Raw genomic sequence first — 25,189 nt, 5'->3', positions numbered from 1 at the left:
GAAGTGGAAGTGCTCAACTTTTCTGTATAAGTTAATTCCTTTACCTTTACCTGTACCTTCATTTTATCTGTGCCTGTATAGTATATTACTTTATTAAAATTTCACTTGCTACTCATTTAATATTTCTGTTTCATTATTATCTAACTTGTACTGATTTACATGATATTTTAGAGGTATGATGAGGTGGTTAGCTATTGCTTAATGTGATCCTTCTGTAATTCAGCAGTTTCCCTAATCTGGCACTCCTCAGGTCCCAGTGGTGCCGGATTAGTGAAGGTCGACCTGTACCAGGTTTTTGAAGTTTTAGAAAAGATGGAGGAGGAGATAATGGAGGGGTTGGTGTGGCACTACTTATCAGGGACAATATCACAGCTGTGCTCTGTGGAGCCACAATGGAGGGGTCAGACTCTGGGTCCATTTGGGTGGAATTCAGGAATATGAAGGGTGGAATCACACTGATGGGATTGTACTACAGAGCCCCCCCCCCCCCCCGCCGCCAATAGCCACCGGGATACTGAGGAACTGCTGTGTAATCAGGTTAATGAAATGTGTAAAAGTAATAGGGTTGTTGTCATGGGGGATTTCAACTTCCCTAATATAAATTGTACCTTCTTAGTGCAAGGCGTTTGATGTGGCAGAATTTGTCAAGTGTATCCAGGAGGGTTTCTTAATATGTGGCACATGAGTATAAAGAAACCAGAAAAGACCTAAAGAAGGGAACTAGGTAAGCCACAAAGGGCCTTGAAAAGTCCTTGGCAAGTTGGGTCAAGGTGAATGACAAGGCATTCTATACATACATCAAAGGCAAGAGGATAACTGGGGAGAGAGTGGGACCACTCGAGGATAGAGGGGGAAACATTTGGTTGGATGCAGAGAATGAGTGAGGTACTTATGAGTGTTTTGCTTCAGTACTTACCAAGGAAAAGGATATGGAGGACCAGGAGATCAGTGCTGAGTGTATAAATAGGTTAGGGTGTTTAGAGGTCAAGGAAGAGAAAAGTGTTGGGTCTTCTAGAGAATACTAAGGTGGATAAGACCCTGGGGCCTGATGGGATTTGCCCTAGATTATTGAAAGAGGCAGGAGACTAGATTCTTGGGTCCTTGACCAGTATCTTCGTGTCCTGTCTACCACAGGTGAGGTCCTGGAGGACTGGCAAATGGCTAATGTTGTACCTCTACTTAAGAAGGGAATAAGGGAAAATCCTGGGAACTATAGACTGGTGAGTCTCACGTCAGTTGTAGGGAAATTGCTGGAGAAAATTCTTAGGGATAGGAGATAGGAGCTTTTGGAAATCCATGGTCTAATTTGGGACAGCCAGTGGGCAAGTTGTGTCTTACCAACTTGATTGAGTTTCTTGACAAGGTGACGAGAGAAATTGATGAGGGTAGGGCAGTGGATGTTGTCTACATGGATTTTAGTAAGGTGTTTGTCAAAGTCCCTCAAGGGAGGCTAATCCAGAAGATTAAGATGCATGTGGTCTGCGGCAAATTGGTTGTTTGGATTCAGAACTGCCTTGCACAAAGAAGACAGGGTAGTGGTTGAAGGGACTTCTTCGATCTGGAGGTCCGTAATTAGTGGTGTTCCGCAGGGATCTGTGCGGGAACCTCTGCTATTTGTGATGTATATAAATGACCTGGTTGAAAATGTAGATGGTTTGGTTAGTAAGTTTATGGTGATACCAGGATCGGTAGAGTTGTGGATAGTGTAGAAGACTGACAAAGAATACAGTGAGATATAGATCAGTTGGAGATATGGGCAGATAAATGGCAGATGGAGTTTAACCCAGATAAATGTGAGGTGTTGCACCTTGGTAGGGCGAATACAAAGAGGTAGTACACTGTTAAGGGCAAGATCATTAACAGTGATACTGAGCAGAGAGAACTTGGGATCCAATTTCACAACTCCTTGAAAGTGGCTACACAGGTCAATAAGGTTGTTAAGAAGGCTTATGGAATGCTTGCTTTTACTAGTCAAGACAAAAGTCAGCAGCTTATGTTGCAACATTATAAAACTGGTTGGACCACATCTGGAATACTGCATACAGTCCTGGTCACACCACTATAGGAAGGATGTTGAGGCTTTGAAGTGGGTGCAGAAAAGGTTTACCAGGATGTTGCCTGGTTTTGAGGGCATATGCTATCATAAGAGGGCCAGATAAACTTGGGTTGATTTCTCTGGAGCGGTGGAAGCTGAGGAGTGTTCTGATAGAGGTTTATAATATTATGAGATGTTGAGATAGAGTAGACAGGAATATCTGCTTTCCAGGGTTGAATTTTCTGATACCAGGGGGCATGCAGTAAAGGTGAAATGGGGATCTGAGGGGTAATTTTTTTACTGAGAGTGGTGGATGCCTAGAATGTACTGCCTGGTATAGTAGTAGAGGCAAATACACAAAGAGGCTTTTAAGAGATGTTTGGATAGGCACATGGATGTAAAGAAGATATAGATAGGAGGGATTTGTGTTTGGGTGTCTTTGATTTGCTTTTTAGCTGGTTTGGCACAACATTATGGGCCGAGTGGCCTGTTCCTGTGCTGTACTCTCCTAACACGTGAAGCAAAAATGTACTGTTAACCGACTAAGCCGTGGTTCATTCTTACTCCTATGGATCCATAATTTGTTCAAATATTTTCTTGGGTAGGATTGCTGCACATTGTCACCCATATTATTAGAGACATATTTATTGGTCTTGGTTTTGCTTTGGTCAGTCAGCGCTAGTGGCTCGAGCTCCAGCTTCACAGTGCAGGCTGTGTTGTGTCTGAGCATCATACAAATGATAGAACAGAGGAAAGTCGTTCAATCCAATGGGCCTCTGCAGATGTCTGTTCCTGCAATATTTTTACTTAATGATAAATATTTAAATTATTTAATATATAAATAGAATGACAGAATCCTTCAATAGCCTTTTTGGCTTTATCTGTTCCTCTAATGTTTGCTATCTTGGGACACTTGCACCATTCCCATTTCAAGCTAAAGTGTACGTTCCCTTAATCTTCCAAACGTGGAGAAACTAGTGAATCTGTGTGGTGTCTGAGCTCTATTGTGATTTTAATGAATATATGGAATTACTCAGTGCTGATATTTTCAATCCATTGGTTTATTTGATTTAGTGCCTTGGTGCTTTTAGAAGGATGTTGCTTTTAAATTGGGCGCATTCAACAATCTCATTCACATAAGCAATTATTTTATGCTGATATAGCTCTTCCTTAAAGCGTTTGGTTCACTCAGATGATGCAGAGAATGCAACAGGAATGTATTTATTCGTCACCTATCTGTTTCTGACCCAGCTGGTCTGTGCTGATCAAGGTGCCCATCTAAGCCAGTAACGTATCACAAACAAGAAAATCTGCGAGTGCTGGAAATTCAAGCAACACGCATAAAATGCTGGAGAAACTCAGTGGGCCAGGCAGCGTATATGGAAAAGAGTACAGTCAACATTTTGGGCCGAGACCCTTTGGCAAGACTGGAGAAGAAAAGCTGAGGAGTAGATTTAAAAGGTGGGGGAGGGGAGAGAGACTCTCAAGGTGAAAGGTGAAACCAGGAGGGGGGAGGGGTGAAGTAAAGATCTGGGAAGTTGATTGGTGAGGGGGTACAGGCTGGAAAAGGAGGAGTCTGATAAGAGAGGACAGAAGGCCATGGAAGAAAGAAAAGGGGGAGGAGAACCAGAGGGAGGTGATGGGCAGGCAAGGAGATAACTTGAGAGAGGGAAAAGGAGATGGGGAATGGTGAAAGGTGGGGGGGGGGGGGCATTACCAGAAGTTCAAGAAATCGATGTCCATGCCATCAGATTGGAAGCTACTGAGACAAAATATAAGGTGTTGCTCCTCCAACCTGAGTGTGCCCTCATCGCGACAGTAGAGGAGGCCATGGATTGACATATCGGAATGGGAAGTGGAATTAAAATGGGTGATCACTGAAAGATCCTGCTTTTTCTGGTGGACAGAGTGCAGATGCTCAGCGAAGCGGTCTCCCAACCTATGTTGGGTCTCACCGATATACAGGAGGCCACATGGGAGCACCGGACACAGTATATGACCCCAACAGAGTCACAGGTGAAATGTCGCCTCACCTGGAAGGACTGTTTGGGGCCCTGAGTGGTAGTGAGGGAGGAGGTATAGGGGCAGGTGTAGCACTTTTTCCACTTGCAAGGATAAGTGCCAGGAGGGAGGTCAATGGGGAGGGATGAATGGACAAGGGAGTTAGGTAGGGAGCGATCTCCTCCGGAAAGTAGAAAGTGGGGGTGAGGGAAAGATGTGCTTAGTAGTGGGATACCGTCGGAGATGGTGTAAATTGCAGAGAATTATATACTGGACGCAGAGGCTGGTGGTAGGTGAGGACAAGAGGAAGCCTGTCCCTGGTAGCCTGGTTCATTTAAATCTTTTCTATTTTTGTATCCAAGTACTTTTTAAATTTTGTTCATGTACCTTCCTTAACCACTTCTTCTGGCAGCTCATTCTATGTACTGACCACTCTCTGAGTGAAAAAGTTCCTATTTGTGTCCCTCAAGTTCCTTTTTAATCTCTCCTCTCACAACTTAAGCTTATGACCTCTAGTTCTTGATTTCACCCTTCATTCTCCTGGGGTCCAATGAAAGTAAGCTTTAAAAATTTTTCGAAAAACTTAAGGAATTTGTGAGACACACCACTGACTTTTAAGTGTTTGTACATCCTAACCTCAGAATATCATGTAGTATCTCTCCTAACACAGGTGTTTGAGTTAACTGCTTTGAAGTTGGTTGCAGCTGCTGCATAGGTTGTGTGGCAAAACATTAAATATTCTCTCTTGCCAATGAATATGATTAAAATCTGTATCACATCCTGTGAATTATTTATTTAAGTTCTTTATGTAAATGATAATCAGTAAAGGGAATTACAGAAGCATGAGAGAGGAGTTGGCCAGAACTGATTGGAAAAGAACACAGGCAGGGATGATGGCAGAACAGCAATAGCTAGAACTTCTGGAAGCATTTCAGAAGGCACAGCATATATACATCCCAAAGAGGAAGAAGTATTCTAAAGGAAAGATGACATAACCTTGGCTGACAAGAGAAGTTAAAGCCAACCTAAAAGCCAAAACTAGGCCATATAATAGAGCAAAGCTTGGTGGGAAGTTAGAGGATTGAGATGCTTTTAAAAACCAACAGAAGTCATTAAGAAGGTAAAGATAGAATACGAAAGTAAGCTAGCCAATAATATTAAAGAAGATACCAAAAGTTTCTTCAGATACATAAAGAGTGAAAGAGGTGAGAGTGGATATCGGATTGCTGGAAAACATTGCTGGAGAGGTAGTAATGGGGGACAACGAAAGAACAGACAAACTGAATAAATATTTTGCATCAGACATCACTGTGGTAGAAAATCCAGGTGTCAGGGGGCATGAAGTGTGTGAAGTTACCGTAACTAGAAATCGAAAGGTCTGAAGGTAGATAAGTCATCTGGACCGGATGGTATACACTCCAATGTTCTGAAAGAGGTGGCTGAAGAGATCATGGAGGCATTGGTAATGATCTTCCAAGAATTATTAGATTCTGGAATGGTTCTGGAATACTGAAAAATTGCAAATGTCACTTCACTCTTCAAGAAGGGAGAGAGGCAGAAGAAAGGAAACAATATGCTGTTACTCTGACCTCAATGGTTGGGAAGATGTTGGAGTCGATTATTAAGGATGAAGTCTCAGGGTACTTGGCACATGATAAAATAGGTTGTAGTCAGTGTGGTTTACTCAAGGGAAAATTTTGCCTGACAAATCTGTTGGATTTCTTTGAAGAAATATCAAGCAGGATAGACAAAGGAGAATCAATTGATGTTATGTACTTGGATTTTCAGAAGGTCTTTGAGAAGGTGCCACACATAAGGCTGGGTAATAAGCTATGAGCCCATGGTATTGCAGGAAAGATTCTAGCATGGATAAAGCAGTGGGTGATTGGCAGGAAGCAGAGTGGGAATAAAGAGAGCCTTTTGTGACTGGCTGCCAGTAACTAGTGATGTTCCACAGAAGTCTATGTTGGGACCGATTCTCTTTACGTTATATGTCAATGATTTGGATGATGGAGTTGATGGCTTTGTTGCAAAGTTTGCGGAAGATATGAAGATAAGTGGAGGGGCAGGTCGTTTTGAGGAAGTAGAGAGACTGCAGAAGGACTTGTACAGAGTAGGAAAATGGGCAAACAAATGGCAGATGGAGTACAGTGTTGGGAAGTGTATAATCATGCACTTCAGTAGAAGAACTGAAAGGATTGACTAGTTTCTAAATGGAGATAAAATACCAAAATCTACGATGCAAAGGGAATTTGATCCCTTTTGCAGGATTCCTTAAAGGTTAATTTGGAGGCTGAGTCTGGCAAGGAAGGCAAATGCAACGTTAGCATTCATTTCAAGAGGACTAGAATATAAAAGCAAGGATATAATGCTGAAACATAAAGCACTTGTGAAGCCTCATTTGGAGTATTGTGAGCAGATTTGGGCCCCTTATTTTAGAAAGGATGTGCTGAAACTGGAGAGGGTTCAAAGGAGGTTCATGAAAATGATTCCAGAATTGAATGGCTTATCATATGAAGAGCATTTGATGGCTCTGTGCCTGTATTCACTAGAATTCAGAAGAATGAGTGGTGACCACATTGAACCCTATCGAATGGTGAAGGGCTTGGATAGAGCCTCAGAATAAAGGGGACGTCCTTTAGAATGGAGATGAGGAGGGATTTCTTTAGCCAGAGTGGTGAATCTTTGGAATTCTTTGCGGCTGTGGAGGCCATGGCCTTATGTAAAGTTAAGGTAGAGGTTGACAGATTCTTGACTGGTCAGGGCATGAAGGGATCCAGGGAGGGAGCTGAGAGGAAAATTGGATCAGCCATGATGAAATGGTAGAGCAGATTCGATGGACCAAATGGCCTAATTCTGCTCCTATATCTTAAGTATGATGTTAAACATTTGGAATAATATGACAGAAATGTTGTCTTGGATAAATGCAGTAAAACTCCAAAAATCTGGTATTCTGACGGTATGGAGTCTGACTTTCTCATTTGTCCTTGTGGTTCCAGAATCAGAAGATTCAGAATTAAGTTTAATATCCGTGGCATATAACTAGGAATTTATTGTTTTGGGTCAGCAGGACATAATTTAAAAAGACCAGAAATTATAATAAAAGTCTAAATATTAAATAAGTAGTGCAAAAAGAAAGCATAAAAAATAGTTTGGTAGTGTACATGGTTTCATTGTCCATTCAGAAGTCTTATGGCAGAGGGGAAGAAGCTGTTCCTGTACCACCACCTAGATGGTAGCAGTGAGAAGAGGGCAGGTCCTGGGTAATCACAGGTGCCGCCTTTTTGAGGTATCACCTTTCGAGGATGTTCTCGTTGCTGGGGAAGTTAGTGCCCATGATTGAGCTGGCTGAGTTTGCAACTTTCTGCAGCTGTTTTGGATCACGTGCAGTGGCCTCTCTATACCAGACAGTGATGCAGCCAGTTAGAAGCTGTCCACGGTACATCTGTAGAAACTTGCTAGTCTTTGATGACATACCAAGTCTCTTCCTACTCCTAATGAAGGCCACTGCCTTTGTAATTGCATCAATGTGTTGGTCCCAGATAGATCAATCTTCAGAGATGTTGACACCCAGGAATCTGAAACTGCTCACCTTTTCCATTGCTGAACTCTCAATGAGAACTAGTATGTGTTCCCTCGACTTCCCCTCCCTGAATCCACTATCAATTCCTTGGTCTTACTGACGTTGAGTGCAAGGTTATTGCTGCGACACCACTTAACCAGCTGATCTGCCACCTCCTGTACCCTTCCTCATCACCATCTGAAATTCTGCCAACAGTAGTTGAGTCACTGGTAAATTTATAGGTGATGTTTCATCTATAAAACACATGGTTGTGGGTGTAGAAAGAGTAGAGCAGTGGGCTAAGCACACATCCTAGAGCTGTGCCAGTGTTGATTGTCAGCGATGAGGAGGTGTTATTTCCGACTGCGGTCTCCCGATGAGGAAGTCAAGGATCCAGAGGCAGAGGGAGTACAGAGGCCTAGGTTTTGCAGACCCTGTGCACCTATACTCATGAGGCTACTGGGGGTGTGGGCTGGACGTTGAGCTGCAGCTGGTATCAGGAACGCCAGAGTCAGGAATGTGGTCGGAGCAGAGTCCAGAGTGCTTGTGTGTTTTGGCTTATTTTGATAAGCAAATCATACCAGGTGCAATCAGCATATAAGAAATCACTGGGTCCTGTTTACCACTTTCCTTTTTTAAACTCAATGGGGCTCACTTTCCTGCCCAATTGCGTTCTCTGGGTTCACTGAAAAATTTATTGCACTTCTGTGAAACATGAAAGATCAAGTGGGGGAAAAAAAGATATGGATGTGGTAATAGGCTTGACTTCTAATAAGATTGGAAATTCTGCTAGTCTGTTATCACCAAAGTGGTGGAGGAAGAGAAACACACTGCACTTTATTGTAGCAAGAATATAACAAGTGGGAGTAGAAATTATCCCTGTGACCGTAGGACTTGATTAAGCTTGAATATTCCATTTACACAACTCCGAGGGGTAAAGAATTTCAAAAATTTCAACATGATCATTCCCCATCTAGTCATTTTAAAAAATGTTTTTGTTCCTGTGACATAACCTTTACAAGCATTGATATATGTTCCTTGAAAGTGATCTGCATTGCAGTTTTTTTTAATGCAGAGCCACGCCACCTGCACATGGGTCAAGAGATGTGAGTTGGAGGGAAAGAAAGATGTTGCCAGTATGAAGAAGTGTGGGGAAGGGTGGAACAAGAGCTGATAAGCAATGTGTTACAGATTCCAGCATCTGCAGTCTCTTGTGTCTCTGTCTTGACCCTAAGTCTACCTTTGCCAATATAATCTTCAGAAAGATTGAGCTAATCAGAGTAGTTCATGATTGTTGCACTACTCTTTTATACCTTGATTACTACTCTGTCCAGCAGAGTAGTTAGTGCTAAACCTGTAGACCAGGTGTTTCCAACCTTTTTTTTTGCCATGGACCAATACCATTAAGCAAGGTGTCCATAGACTCCATGTTGGGAACCCCTGCTGCAGACTGTTCAAGCAAACAATTGTTTTGCTATTTTTTTTATCACATGTTGTGTGGATTCAGCTTTCCCTCTTTAACCAGGATCCTTTTCTCACTCCTGTCTTAATGTCATCGTTATTCACAGAGCAACCTATTATTCTTTTCCATCCTGCCTCACTCACTGAGAAGCCAAAAGAAAATTCAGTTCTCATCTCTCGTCTCTGTAAGAACCATTAGATCATAACTGTTTATCTTAATTGGTACCAACAATTAACCTACCTTGACTGTTTTGACTTTCTCCTATTTGCCCTTACTTTGTCTTTATTTATTGTTGTACTTCTACTGTCCTACATTCAGCCACTTGCTCATACAATGGTGAGTCATGAAGAAGGGTCTTGGCCGAATATGTCAGCTGTTTCTTCTTTTCCATAGATGCTGCCTGGCTTGCTGAGTTCCTCCAGCATTTTGTGTGTGTTGCTTTGGATTTCCAGCATGATTTGCAATGATTATTGTTAATTACATGGCGACACTTCCCATAGTGTTCCATCCATCTTCTGATTCCACAAAGTCAGAGTACTTCACTCTATTATTGGTATTTGCTAGTATCTGTGGTTGCCCTGATAGGATAATCCTGTCCTGCAACTTCAAATTGCTGTTGTGTATGACATGATGGTGTTTCCGCGGAGCTGTTGGGCAGTAGCAGGATTTTGACCCATAGAAGGCGGAGGATGGGTGTTGCATCTCCAAAGGTAGCCATTTTGTAACTTAGCAGGGAACTTGAGGGTAGTGATGTTCATATTTTCCTGCTGTCCTGTATGAGTGATGGAGGTTATAGGTTTGGAATTGCTGCTGGCAAATGGGATAGTTTATGATCTATTATTCCATACGCTAATGTTGCATGTTCTGCTCTTAATTTTAAATCTGGTTAAATGTACCTTAACTGCCAAGATAAGGATTTCCAAATGTTAACAATCATGTGACTAGACATGTTCTCATCCAATAAACCTTTGTCCTTAATTACAGATAAGAACAGTAGTGACCAAGTAAAAAGAGTTCATTGGGTGCATGCCCACTAACCTTTTTTTTTTGCAAATCAAAATGCAAACATGGATGGTGGGGTGGAGACAAATTGAATTGAATGATCTTTATTGTCATTATACATAGTTACAATGAAACTCTATTTGGCTTCCCCTCAGGCAATTAAATAAAGCGGTAGATAAAAACAAGACAGTAGTAGAAAAACAGTATGAAATAGATAAGTAGCAGAAAATAAGTTGCAGCAGCACCAGAATATCACAGTAATGCACAAAGTGCCATTACTGCAAGTATTTGAGTCCTTGTGTGTGCATGTGTGTGCTCACAGTTTCAGTCATTGTTCTGTGGGAGTGGTGTGATGGAGGCCACAGCTCTGGGATAGAAGCTGTTCCTCAGTCTATTTGTTCTGGCTTTTAGTGTCCTGAACCTTTTGCTGGACGGCAGCGGGTGAAACAGGGAGTGGCCGGGGTGTGTGGTGTCTCTGGTTATGCTGATTGCTTTCCTCCTGAGTCTGCTGGAGTAGATGGTGTCCAGTCCTGGGAGCTCCATCCTGACAATTCACTGGGCCGCCTTCACCATGCGATGTAGTCTTGTTGCTCAGCGGCTGTGCAGCTGGCATACCGCACTGTGGCGCTGTTAGTCAGGATGGTTTCAATCTTTACCAAAGGAGATGTAAGGCACTCTTTCCTTCCACTGGCCTGCAGGTCACTTTTTGGCAAGGTGTATCACCTGCTTAGCATCCCTCCCCTCCCTCCCCCCACCGATCAGAGTCGTGTGAAGCCATGGAAGCAGGTGGAGGATGGCCGTATAAGCAGCTGGTGCATATCACAAGTCCTGGTTATGCGACCACTGACACCAACCAGGCAATCTCTGAAGAGTATTGATAATGGCTGGGGTCACCCATCTTGTAAAAATGCTGCCCAGAAGAAGGCAATGGCAAACCACTTCTGTAAAAGAATTTGCCAAGAACAATCATGGTCAAGGAAAAACCGTGATCGCGTACGTCATATGGCATGACACATAACAAATGAAAGAATACAAACCTATGGAGACTGATGGTACTTGTGAATGTAAAAGATATTGGCAAAGAAAGATTAATGAAGTACCATACTAATTGAATCAATGAGTGTTCCATTATAGCAGTGCATTTCTTAGTCCAATGTAGTCTCATTTTTTAGAAATGTGTTTAACAAGGTGTCTTTTAAGATGGTCTAAATCTAGATGCTGAATGCACGCAAAGAGGAATCCAGACCCTGGCAAAGTAAATGGGATTATACTTAGCAGAATGTTGTTATTCAAAATGCCATTTCAGTTTGCTGTTCAGATTTCCATTGAACATTGCTGGAAGTATAAAGCTCGTAGGGGCAATTGTCAAGTTTTTAATTAGTGCCTTTAAAACCTGGCCATCATTAAGCAATTTGATCTTTGTCCTGTAGGCACAGTGCCTGGAGATATTGTGGAGACCTGGTACTATATGAATTTATGGTCCCTTTTGTTATAGATCGGGCTTTAAGAGATGGTACTTTTGTTTCAAGTCAACAGTGGTTTTATTTGCAAATGTTTGATGGTAATGATTGTAAACAGCAAGACAAATGGAACAGGGATGGAACTAGATAGGGATTACTGGTTTTACATTTAAGGCAGATTTGGAAAAACACGAGTGCTTTTTCAGAATCCTTTTCAAGCTGGGGCATTTAATTAATGTGGGTAATGATTTTCAAATGCCTCAAAACAGTCTTGAGAGATTCTGAGAAGCACTGTTCCCTCTAAGGTGTGCACACACACCCATCATTTGTTACTAGTGCACAAAGGAATTTAAACTGCTCACAAAAGGTTGTCACCCTCTACCTTGTTGGCATGTAAAATATATTTCACAATCGTACGCACAGTCGGCCCTCCTTATCCGTGAGGGATTGGTTCCGGGATCCCCCGCGGAGACCAAAAAACGTGGATGCTCAAGTCCCGTATTTAACCTGTCTCAGTGCGGCTGGACTTTAGGACCCAGGGCAGCACAGGACCCACTGCCCGCAGTGCTTCTGTTCCGTTGACTCATAATACCTGATACAATATAAATGCTGTGTAAATAGTGTATATATGCTGCCTGGCCTGCTGCGTTCACGAGCAACTTTGATGTGTGTTGCTTGAATTTCCAGCATCTGCAGAATTCCTGTTGTTTGTTGTTATACTGTATTGTTTAGGGGATAATGACAAGAAAAAAGAAGTCTGTACATGTTCAGTACAGACGCAACCATCGTAGCTCTTCTGGGAACGCTGATGCCGCCTCTGCATGAGCCGATCCCGATTCTCCCGTGATCTTTAAGCTCTTGAGGCTGTAGCGCTTTACATAGCCAGCCAGCCATCCCTAGCACTAACACTTCCACGAATTTCAGCTTCTTTCTGCTTTATTGTACGAATGCTCGATTCATTCTTACTGACCTTACAGCCCATTTCGGAATGCGACATGCCACTTTTCAAAAGATCTAATATTTCTAATTTCTCGGCGAGAGAGAGCACTTTACGCTCCCTCTTAGCCTTTGAGGAATTGCTTTGACCACGTAATTGCTTTTTAGGAGCCATTTTTTCACAGAAACAAAGTAGCGAACAAACGAGACGCGAGGCGAACAATGCTCGAACAACGAGTGCTGGAGAGAGAACTTCCAGGTTTTCCCGATTTGCAGTTGGTTGAATTCACGCATGTGGAACTCGCGGATACAGGGGGCCAACTATAATCACATTTCCTTTTCCACTTCTGATGCAGACAGTGATGACCACGTGGAGTTTGCAATGATTTGTCTGCAGATTTTAGAACTGGCTTATTTATACTTATACTTATTTATTTTTATTGAAGAAATTATTGACTCACTGTGTCGAATTCCAAAGAAGCAAACGACATGAAGTGCAAACGAACTTTTAGTTTTTTTTTAAAGTGGAATGGGTCAATGAAACAGTACACCAAAAACTTATGAGGTCAGGAACATGCAGTTTCAAGAATTATTTATGTGCGATACAGAAACTGGTGTTACCTGCGTGTATTGTCGCGATGCAAAAGTTGCTGAAGAAGTTGCAAGTGGGAAGAAATAGTGATATTTGGAAACTTGACTTTTTAAAGCAAGTCACATATGGACGGTGTGCAAAAGCTCTGGCGAGTAAAACCTTTATTACCTGTACAGGCCTGCTACATATGTTTTGTTAGAGTGCAGATGAATGAGAGTGAAAGCGATCAAACCTAGGGGAGAGCAAAGTTCTTATTGACAGTGTTTTGCTAGCTGTTAACATGAATACCTCTATGTATAAAATTCAGTGTGCACATGTTGTTGTCATCGGGCAAAATTATTGCACAGTACAAGATTTTTGTGCACACTGGTCATTTTACAACATTGCTGATAAGACATTGGATGAACTTTAAAATAACCACGAAGACAGTAAAGGAAAACTAAAAATCTGTGAGAGATTTAAATTTCTAGATAGAAAATGCTGAAAACATCAGATTCAGATCCAGTTATTTATTACATATATCGAAGCATACAGTGAAATGCATGATTTTTCTGCTTATCAAATAGAAAGTATCTTGTTGGAACATACAGGCATTCCTTGTTTCCCAAAGATAGACCATATGACAAAGGAGCAGAAGTTGGCCATTCGGCCCATCGAGTCTGCTCCACCATTTTATCATGAGCTGATCCATTCTCCCATCTAGTCCCACTCCCCCGCCTTCTCATCATAACCTTTGATGCCCTGGCTACTCAGATACCTATCAATCTCTGCCTTAAATACACCCAATGACTTGGCCTCCACTGCTGCCCGTGGCAACAAGTTCCATAGATTCACCACCCTCTGACTAAAAAGATGCCTGTTTATGTTTAAGTGTGACTTGCTCAGCAGTTACATAGAAAAGAGAGCTTTTGTGATTTTGACTTGCAGTGAATCTCTATAACATGATATGGATTTTTTTTGTTTGCTTTGCAATACATTTTCCACAGATCTAAATGCAATATACCTTTTTACAGCATGCCCCAAGTAACACATTCCTCCTGTCTTTAGAGTGCATGTTTTTGATTTTTTTCTGTCTTTAACAGCTTTTTAATTAGATAAAGATGGTCAAAGATGTATACTGTATGTTCCCATGGATGCAGATTCATAAATAAAGTTTGCCTTACTTGGTCATATTTATCATTCACAATTTTTCGAATGAGCAAACCATCTCCATCTCTCTCTATTGTACTAAACAAGTAAATACTGAATAAGGCGCAAGAACATATGAACACTGGAGTTTAATGAAGATGACAGGACAAAGTAAAGAAATACCTTACAAAAATTATAAAGTTGAGGCGCAAAGGCGGTAGACAAGTTATCTTTTTCCCCAGGGTCAAAATGTCTAATATATTTCAGGTGAGGTGGGGGGGGGGGCAAGTTCAAAGGACATGTGTAGGTCAAGTTTTTTTAACACAGTTGTGGATGTATTTTTTTACGTATATAAAGGGTAAAAGAGAGTCGAAGGTAGGTATAGGAGCAATACAAAATGACACTGGAGACGTTGTAATGAGAGATGCAGAGATTGGCAGAGGAACTGAATGCATATTTTGCATCATCCTTCACAGAGGAAGATGCCTGCAGTATACCAGACATTCAAGAGTGTTAGGGGATTGAGGTTTGTGCAGTGAAAATTATGTCTGAGAAGGTGCTCAGGAAGCTTAATGGTCTGTGGGTGGATAAATCTTCTGGACCTGATGGAATGCACCCTCAGGTTCTGAAGGAAGTAGCTGGAGAGATTGCGGAGGCGTTACTGATGAACTTTCAAGAATCAATAGGTTCTGACATTGTACCAGATGACTGGAAAATGGCGAATGTTACTCCACTATTTAAGAAGGGTGGGAGGCAACAAAGAGGAAACTGTAGACCTGTTAGCCTGACATCAGTGGTTGGGAAGTTGTTGGAATTGATTGTTAGGGATGAGATTATGGTGTACCTGGAGGCACATGACAAGATAGGCCAAAGCCAGCATGGTTTCCTGAAAGGGAGATTCTGCTTGACAAACCTACTGCAATTCTTTAAGGAAATTACAAGCAGGGTAGACAAAGGAGATGCAGTAGACCTGGTCTACTTGGATTTTAGAAGGCCTTTGACAAGGTGCCGCACATGAGATTGCTTAGCAAGATAAGAGCCTGTGGAATTACAGGGAAGTTACTAGAGTGGGTGGAGCATTGGCTGGTCGGCAGAAAACAGAGAGTGGAAATAAAGGGATCCTATTCTGACTGGCTGCTGGTTACCAGTGGAGTTCCACAGGGGTCGGTGTTGGGACTGTTACTTTTTACGATGTATGTCAATGACTTGGACTACGGTATTAAGGGATTTATGGCTAAATTTGCGATGATGCAAAGATAGGTGGAGGAGCGGGTAGTGTCGAGGAAGCAGAGAGCCTGCAGAGAGACTTAAATAGTTTAGGGGAACGGGCAAAGAAGTGGCAAATGAAATACAATGTTGGAAAGTGTATGGTCATGCACTTTGGTGGAAGAAATAAACGGGCAGATTATTATTTAGATGGGGAGAGAATTCAAAATGCAGAAATGCAAAGGGACTTGGGAGTCCACAAGATATCCTAAAGGTTAACCTCCAGGTTGAGTCGGTTGTGAAGATGGCGAATGCAATGTTGGCATTCATTTCTAGAGGTATAGAATATAAGAGCCAGGATGTGATGTTGAGGCTCTATAAGGCACTCGTGAGACCACACTTGGAGTATTGTGTGCAGTTTTGGGTTCCTTATTTTAGAAAGGATATACTGAAATTAAAGAGGGTTCAGAGAAGATTCACGAGAATGATTCCAGGAATGAGAGGGTTACCATATGAGGAACGTCTGGCAGTTCTTGAGCTGTATTCTCTGGAGTTCAGGAGAATGAGAGGGCATCTCATAGAAAGGGCTGAACAGATTAGATATAGCAAAGTTATTTCCCATGGTAGGGGATTCTAGGACAAGAGGGCACACTTCAGGATTGAAGGACGTCCTTTTAGTACTGAGATGCAGAGAAATTACTTTAGTCAGAGGGTGGTAAATCTGTGAATTTGTTGCCACGAGTGGCTGTGGAGGCCAAGTCATTGGGTGTATTTAAGGCAGAGATGGATAGGTTCTTGATTAGCCAGGGCATCAAAGGGTATGGAGTGAAAGCAGGCGAGTGGGGATGACTGGATGAAGTGGATCAGCCTATGATTGAATGGCAGAGCAGACTCGATGGGCCAATTGGCCTACTTCTGCTCCTATATGTTATGGTCTTATAAGTAGAATGTACTGCAATGGAGGCAGATATAAAGGCATTTTAGAAGCTTCTTGAAAGGCAGATAATATGTGGCGAATGGGGGGAGGAGGGAGTTGTGGATCATGTGTAGGCAGAGGGATGATTGGTCATCATTGGGTGAATTAGTTCAGCACAACATTGTGGGTTGAAGAGCAGGTTCTTATTCTGTCGTGGTCTGTGTTATCTATAGAGTGCCTGAACCTTCTGATCTATTAATTACAGGTTCACAATCCCTTATCCGAAATCCTTGGGACCAGTTGCTTTTCGGAATTCAGAATTTTTCGGATTTCAGCCCCCCCCCCCCCCCCCCGATACCAAAAAACATGTATGCTCAAGTCCCTTATTTAACTTGTTTCAGTGCGGTGGACTTTAAGACCCAGTGGGGCACCGAACCTCCGCACATCCTCCCATATACTTTAAATCATCTCTAGATTACTTATAATACAATGTAAATGCTATGTAAATAATTGTTATACTGTATTGTTTAGGGAATAATGATAAGAAGAAATTTTATTTCCAACTAAAACATTCAATAAAACATAAAAATAAATACAGCTTCAAATGAACTGAATCAAACACATGGTAAATGACTTACTGGAATAAACGAAGAATGTCACCGTCACTGTCATTATAAAACTTCAGTAGCTTGTCTTTCTGTTTATTTAAATCATATACAGTGGTAGTTCCGACACTATTTTCTTCAGTAATACACCACACGGATGCACCACGATCAAGCTTCTGCAATAACTCCACTTTCTGCGTTATTGATAGAGAAGATTCCTTCTCTTTTTCTCATTGTTACCCATAGGGGTATCTGCAGCTCTTTTTGACATCTTCATAGTGAAACACAAAGTCAACAGTGAACACAAAATATCAGTGAACAGCAAATGCACGTGTAACCAGTATGAGCGCTGAGCCACAACTGACGTCTGGCGGCCTCTGCTAGTGCTGCCATGTCACACCTGAATGACGTCAGCTGTTGGCGAAAAAAAACTTCGGTTTTCGGAGCTTTTTGGATTTCAGAATTTCGGATAAAGGAATGTGCACCTGTATCTCTATTTGATCTTCTCTTAAACTTCTGTTTTGTGAATAACAAATAACAAAAAAAGTCAGAATTTATATTCATAACTTGCTTTACAGAATCAAATTATGAATGGGTCAACTGTATTTGTGAAGGGATACAATTGCTTTCAATGTAGCCGTTCAACAAAAACATCCACTCCAATTATTTACTTGTGTTTGAATTATTTGAGATGCTCAGTCCAAAACTCCAAACTTGTGCATTTTCTGAACTATGATAACTTACAAGTTAAATTTTAGATTTCTGTTTTTTTAACCAAAATAAAGTTTATAAAAATGTCGACTTAAAGCTTTTTCTCAATGCTTAACTAAAATACTCTCTTTAGTACATAAGTGGCCTCTGCCTTGTTGAGAATTATTTCCTACACCTAAAGCTTCCCACCAGTCTGTTGTCCTTGGCTGCCCTGTGTAAGTTTCAAATGGCTTGTCAGCAAGGATTGGTCAACTTGTTTATTTCGATGAAAGGTCACACTTCTTCAGCTATTGCTTAATTTCCAAACTTGTGCAACAGGTACATAAAGGAATATCTTAGAGGGTAAATCAATATGACAATTATGATGTATTTATTCTATATGTAATTTACTAGATGTAATTGTGCCTATTGAGGAATTTCATCACGAAGAACAATGATCCCTTACCCACAGTCACCTTCAGACTTTAAACATTGGCAATTCTTTCATGAACAAGCATTTATTATTACAGGCACATTTCCTCTTCCCCAAACACCATTTGGGTCATGGAAATTTGTCTTTGACCCAAATATTGAGATGCAGAATAAAGTTCACTTTTGAAATTCATTTTGGGTGGGTGGGGAGGGAATGAGGCGGGAGTAAATCAACACAATTTTTTTTTTTATCAACTATCAATTCTTGTTACATACTCAGATGAAACAGCTTTGCAGTATGTAAAATCGAGATATGCACCATTTTTTGGGAATGCGTTAGGCTATTAGGCTGGTAGTCTGTATTATAGCTCCTCATTTTAGATTTAAAGTTGATAGGTTTTGCACAGTACTGTATATTATGGCTTTTCAGTTACCAAATAACACTTTATACTACCTAGCTGGTGCAAAGCTAAGTATTCTTATTTCTGTTTCCCAACCATCTTCCAGTTTTAACCATTATATAGTACTGTGCAAATGTCTTAGGCACCTTAGCTATATATATGTACTATTGATTATAGCATAATTTAAGCAATGTGATAGGCTACTGTAGATCCTCATAATGCTGACTTTTTTTTCCTCTCTTATAGCTTTCCCTTGGTTTGGAATGGATATTGGTGGAACCCTTGTCAAACTTGTGTATTTTGAACCAAAAGACATCACAGCTGAAGAAGAGCAGGAGGAGGTGGAGAATCTGAAGAGTATTAGGAAGTACCTAACCTCTAATGTAGCCTATGGAAATACTGGGATTCGCGATGTACACCTGGAACTGAAGAATTTGATCATGTGTGGACGCAAAGGGAACTTGCATTTTATCCGTTTTCCAACACATTCTATGCCTAAATTCATTCAAATGGGTAGAGACAAAAATTTTTCCAGTTTGCACACCACGATGTGTGCCACTGGAGGTGGGGCCTACAAGTTTGAGGATGACTTCAGAAAGGTACGGTGGTGTTTCTTAGTATGGGAAAAATGCAAAAAAAAGTGTTTTTTTTTATTTAGCAGACTATTAGACTCAACAATTGCCTAACCAAAGCTTCCTGTTTCAATAGTAAAAGCTTTGACTTTAATCAAGCCATTTTTAGAATTGAAGCCCATTGTTCCAGTGTGCCTTCCTGTGGTTGTAATGTTCTCAGTATCTGAAGGTCTACATTGCAATCATACCAGAGTCTCATCAACTTACTGTACTTGTTTTATTTTAATGATTTTTCCATGCCTAAATTCCCATCTTCAATATTCTTTTTGTCTATATGCTCATATTTTCTTGTCTGTATTTCCTTAGTATCTTGCCATTTGAGCCTTCTTTTATTTCTGCCATTTCACATTGTTTTCCACTTATTTTCCATCAATCATTCTTTCTTTCCACTCTGATAACTCACTGCTCACCACTACAGTATTCTGTATTCTTTCTCAAAATTGTCGTAGTTTCTAATGTGGGCCTGGCAGCAAATCTGACTAGATCAAAGCTATAAATTTTATTGGAGGACAAGATTTGCAGGACTGATCCTGAGGCATGTTATTTCCTTTATCTATCAACCTAATACCTTTACTTATCATTATTTCCCTGTATCTTTCTGTGGTATCATAACTGCTGCAAAGGTCAGAAGGCACCATGCATAGTGCAAAATCGTTTAAAGCAGGAAATGATTTTTCTATTTGCCTCTGGTCCAAAAATTGAAAATACATTTTTGTCTTAAATGTTTGCAGATAGAACACACTCCTGCATCGATGACAAATGGAATGTATTCTTGGAAAATTTTTTATAATGTAAACCCTTGACAGAAGTTGGCAAAATTGTTATTACTTTTGTATTTTCTATTTGTTTAGTTTTTTTATTCATATAAATTATGAAAGAGTGATTTTTTTATTCCATGCCTCAAATTTTTAGGAAGGGATATAAAAATTTCTGAAGGGTGAATATCCATTACTTGAACTGTTTTAACGTGGGGGTGGTCTAGAATTGCAGCAGAAAATATTGCAATTTTGGTTCATTGATTTCTTACTAAATTTTCTCACCAAAGGGAAATTTCTATAATCTGTATGAATTGATAAAGCAACAAAAATATGGGTCGCGTGTGCTTTGTATACTGTACTACCCTTGTCAGACAGATAGAAACTCTGTATGTAAAATTCAAGATTGTTAATGAAGCACTTGACTGCATCTTGTGTACATCCCGTACCGCTGCTTTCACCCTCTCTTATTCCTGGAGAGAACAAGGATAGGTTCCTCTGGATGTCTACTTCCACCCCTCAGTCCTCCACATTGACCAGATCATTTTCTGCATTTTCCATCACCTTCACCGGACAGCTCTTCCCCCTTCAGCATTTCACAGGAACTGTTCTTCTAACCACTTCTGAATCCATCCTTCCATTTCCACCAATCACAGCCTTTCTTAAGCACATTCCCTTGTATTCACAGTCAACCATTTCACCTCTTCCCTTCCAACAACCCAGGGACTCGTAGTCTTTCCAGGTGAAGCAGGGATTCACCTGCACTTCACTTAATCGAGTGGATTGTACTTGGTCAACACACACAAAATACTGGAGGAACTCAGCAAGCCAGGCAGCAGCTATGAAAAAAATGTTTTGGGACGAATTCCTTTGACAGGACTGCGAGATTTAAACTCCTTCAGGACAAGCGTCCCTGGAAGAGACTTCACAGAGTACATAAGAACATAAGAAATAGGAGCAGGAGTAGGCCATCTGGCCTGTCGCGCCTGCTTCGCCATTCAATAAAAATCATGGCTGATCTGGTCATGGACTCGTCTTCACCTACCTGCCTTTCCCCATAAGCCTTAATTCTCCTACTATGCAAAAATCTATCCAACCTTGTCTTAAATGTTTTTACTGAGGTAGCCTTCACTGCTTCATTGGGCAGAGAATTCCACAGATACACCATTCTCTGGGACAAGCAGTTCCTCCTCATCTCCATCCTAAATCTACTTCCCCCAATCTTGAGGCTATGTCCCCGAGCTCTAGTATCACCTACCAGTGGAAACAACTTTCCTGCCTCTATCTTATCTATCCCTTTCATAATTTTATATGTTTCTATAAGATCTCCTCTCATTCTTCTGAATTTCAGCGAGTACAGAACCAGGCAACTCAACCTCCCCTCATAGTCTAACCCCCTCATCTCTGGAATCAATCTGGTGAACGTCCTCTGCACTGCCTCCAAAGCCAAGTATATCCTTCAAGTAAGGAGACCAGAACTGCACACAGTACTCCAGCTGCGGCCTCGCCAGTACCCTGTCCAGAAGTTAAACTAACTGACCTATAGTTACCTGCCTTTTGCCTACATCCTGTTTTGAACAGTGGTGTGACATTTGCCATCTTCCAGTCTGCCTGGACCTGCCCAAAGTCCAGAGAATTTTGGTAAATTATCACCAAAGCCTCTAGTCATAGTTATGCTTTATTGATCCCAGGGGAAATTGGTTTTTGTTACAGTTGCACCATGAGTAATAAATAGTAATAAAACCATAAATAGTTAAACAGTGATATGTAAATTGTGCCAGGAAATAAGTCCAGGACCAGCCTATTGGCTCAGGGTGTCTGACCCTCCAAGGGAGGAGTTGTAAAGTTTGATGGCCACAGGCAGGAATGACTTCCTATGACGCTCTGTGTTGCATCTCGGTGGAATGAGTCTCTGGCTGAATGTACTCCTGTGCCCACCCAGTACATTATGTAGTGGATGGGAGACATTGTCCAAGATGGCATGCAACTTGGACAGCATCCTTTTTTCAGACACCACCGTGAGAGAGTCCAGTTCCATCCCCACAACATCACTGGCCTTACGAATGAATTTTTTGATTCTGTTGGTGTCTGATACCCTCAGCCTGCTGCCCCAGCACACAACAGCAAACATGATAGCACTGGCCACCACAGACCCGTAGAACAACCTCAGCATCGGCCAGCAGATGTTAAAGGACCTCAGTCTCCTCAGGAAATAGAGACGGCTCTGACCCTTCTTGTAGACAGCCTCAGTGTTCTTTGACCAGTCCAGTTTATTGTCAACTCGTATCCCTAGGTATTTGTAATCCTCCACCATGTCCACACTGACCCCCTGGATGGAACAGGGGTCAGCGGTACTTTAGCTCTCCTCAAGTCTACCACCAGCTCCTTAGTCTTTTTCACATTAAGCTGCAGATAATTCTGCTCACACCATGTGACAAAGTTTCCTACCATAGCCCTATACTCAGCCTCATCTCTCTTGCTGATGCATCCAACTGTGGCAGAGTCATCAGAAAACTTCTGAAGATGACAAGACTCTGTGCAGTAGTTGAAGTCCGAGGTGTAAATGGTGAAGAGAAAGGGAGACAAGACAGTCCCCTGTGGAGCCCCAGTGCTGCTGATCACTCTGTCGGACACACACTGTTGCAAGCACACGTACTGTGGTCTGCCAGTCAGGTAGTCAAGATTCCATGACAGCAGGGAAGCATCCACCTGCATCGCTGTCAGCTTCTCCCCCAGCAGAGCAGGGCAGATGGTGTTGAACGCATTGGAGAAATCAAAAAACATGACCCTCAAAGTGCTCGCTGGCTTGTCCAGGTGGATGTAGACATGGTTCAGCAGGTAGACTCTACTATAACTTCTGCCATTTCTTTCAGTACCCTGGGATGCATTCCATCAGGACCAGGGGACTTATCTATCTTCAGGCTCACAAGTTTGCTCTACAGTACCTCTTTAGTGACAGCTATTGTATCGAAGTCCTCACCTCCCATTGCATCCATAACATATCTCTTTGGCACATTAGATGTGTCCTCCACTGTGAAGACTGACACAAAATAATCATTCAAAGCCTCGGCCATTTCTTCGTTACCCAATATCAATTCTCCCTTCTTGTCTTTCAAGGGACCTACATTGACTTTAGCCACATTTTCCACTTTATATAATTATAAAAAATTTACTATCCGTTTTTATATTTTATGCTAGTTTGTTTTCATAATCTACCATCCTTTTCGTTAGTGCTCACTTAGTAGTACTTAGTTGCTTTTTAAAGTTTTCCCAGTCTTCCAGTTTCCCATTACTCTTGGCGACTTTGTATACACGAGCTTTTAGTTTGATTCCCTCTTTTATTTCCTTAGTTATCCAAGGCTGCCTCTCCCCACCCTTACTGTCCTTGCTTTGAATTGGAATATACTTCAGGTTGAGCACTGTGAAATATCTCCCTGAAAATCTTCTGCTGTTCCTCAACTGTCCCACCATATAACCTGTGTTCTCAGTCTGCCCCAGCCAAATCCTGCCTCATCCATTTGTAGTCTCCATTGTTTAGGCATAATACACTGGTTTTAGATTGAACTATTGCACCCTCCATTTGTAAGAGAAATCCATTCATACTGTGATCACTCTTTCCAAGAGGATCCCTAACTACAAGAGCACTAATTTTACTTGTCTCATTACACAGGATCAGATCTAAGATAGCACGTTCCCTTGTAGGTTCAGTAACATGCTGTTCAAGAAAGCCATCACAGATGCATTCTATGAAGTCCTCCTTAAGACTGCCTTGAACAACTTGATTCATCCTATCTATGTGCAAATTAAAGTCCCCCATGATAATTGCTGTTCTACATCAGATATTTCTCTGTTTATTGCCTGCACCACTGTAATGTTGTTATTCGGTGGCTGACAACTCAGACCAGTGTTTTTTTTCCCCTTTACTATTCCCAACCCCTACCCAGATGGATTCAACACTATTGCCCTGATCTCTTTAATTAAGAGCACTACCCCACCTCCCTTACCTTCCTGCCTATCCTTCTGTATTACCTGATATCCTCGGGTATTTAACTCCCAATCCTGTCCATGCTGCAACCACACCTCTGTAATGACCACTAAATCATACCTCTTTGTAATGATTTGAACCACAAGTTCACTGACCTTATTTTGATTACCGCAGGCATTCAAATAAAGTGCCCTTAAAATCATTGTGCTTTTAAAATCTTGTAATCTTTTATTCTTTTGCACTTGATTTTATTTCACTCCACTGTTACTTTTTTATATCTTTTGTTCTTTCTTCATCCTTGGATCACTTTTCTTTTTTACTTTATCGATATTTCTCCAATCTGTTGAACCTACCCCTCTACTATTTACTTTGAAGTCCTATCCACAGCCCTAGTTGTGCGATTTGCTAAGATCCCGATCCCATCACTGTTCAGGAGGAGCCCATCCCATTGGTACAGCTCCCTCCTTCCCCAATACTGGTGCCAATTTTCAATTCAAACCCACTTCAAACCCACTTCTCCCACACCAATCTTTGAGCCACGCATTTAACTCTCTAATCTTCTTGATCCCATGCCAGTTTGCATGTGGCTCAGGTAGCCTGATGATTGATGGGTAATAGCTGTTCCTGAACCTGGTGGTATGAGTCCTGAGGCTCCTGTGCCACCTTTCTGATGGAGACCATCTCCTGGGGTGGCGGGGGAGGGTCCCTGATGATGGATACCGCTTTCCTGCAAAAGCACTCTGTGTAGATGTACTCGATGTGGGGAGGGCTTTACCCATGATGGACTGGGCCATACTCACTACTTTTTGTAGGTTTTTCTGATTAAGGGTGTTGGTGGTTCTATACCAGGTTGTGATGCAGCCACTTAATATACTCACTAACATACATCTATAGAGGTTTGTCAAAGTTTTAGATGTCATGCCAAATCTTTGTAATCTCCTAAGGAAGTAGAGGCACTGCTGTTTCTTCATAATTGCACTCTCGTGCTTAGCCCAGAACAGGTCCTCTGAAATAATAACACTGAGAAATTTAAAGTTGCTGACTCTCCAACTCTGATCTTGAGTTGGCAATGAGGACTGGCTTATGGACCTCTGGTTTCCTCCTCCTGAAGCCAATAATCAGCTCTTTGATCTTGTACATTGAGTAAGAGGCAGTTGTTGCGGCACCACTCAGCCAGACTCTCAGTCTCCCTCCTATATGCTGATTCATCACCACGTTTGATTCAGCCTACGTCAGTGGTATTGAAAGGAAACTTGAATATGGCATTGGAGCTGTGCTTAGCCTAACAGTCATAAGTGTAAGAGTAGAGCAGAGAACTAAGTACAGAGCCTGTGGTGCACCTGTGATGATAGCGATCGTGAAGGAGCGGCCAATCCGAACTGACTGGGG

The 25,189-nt window shown here is 41.6% G+C and overlaps 1 protein-coding gene across 5 annotated transcripts in view; it reads left to right on the top strand.

Annotated features, from left to right (window-relative positions):
• LOC140185721 (pantothenate kinase 1) overlaps positions 1-25,189 on the top strand; it is a 102,327-nt gene that overhangs the window by 42,140 nt on the left and 34,998 nt on the right. For all 5 annotated transcript variants that reach the window (XM_072239290.1, XM_072239289.1, XM_072239291.1 and 2 more), the window contains exon 2: positions 18,675-19,027. In XM_072239290.1, the coding sequence (XP_072095391.1) occupies positions 18,675-19,027 (353 nt within the window). The remainder of the gene's footprint in view (positions 1-18,674; positions 19,028-25,189) is intronic.

This window comes from Mobula birostris, chromosome 21, assembly GCF_030028105.1.
Source record: "Mobula birostris isolate sMobBir1 chromosome 21, sMobBir1.hap1, whole genome shotgun sequence".
Classification (NCBI taxonomy): domain Eukaryota; kingdom Metazoa; phylum Chordata; class Chondrichthyes; order Myliobatiformes; family Myliobatidae; genus Mobula; species Mobula birostris.
Note: the sequence above shows the minus strand (reverse complement) of the source record. Positions and strands in the feature narration are given on the sequence as shown.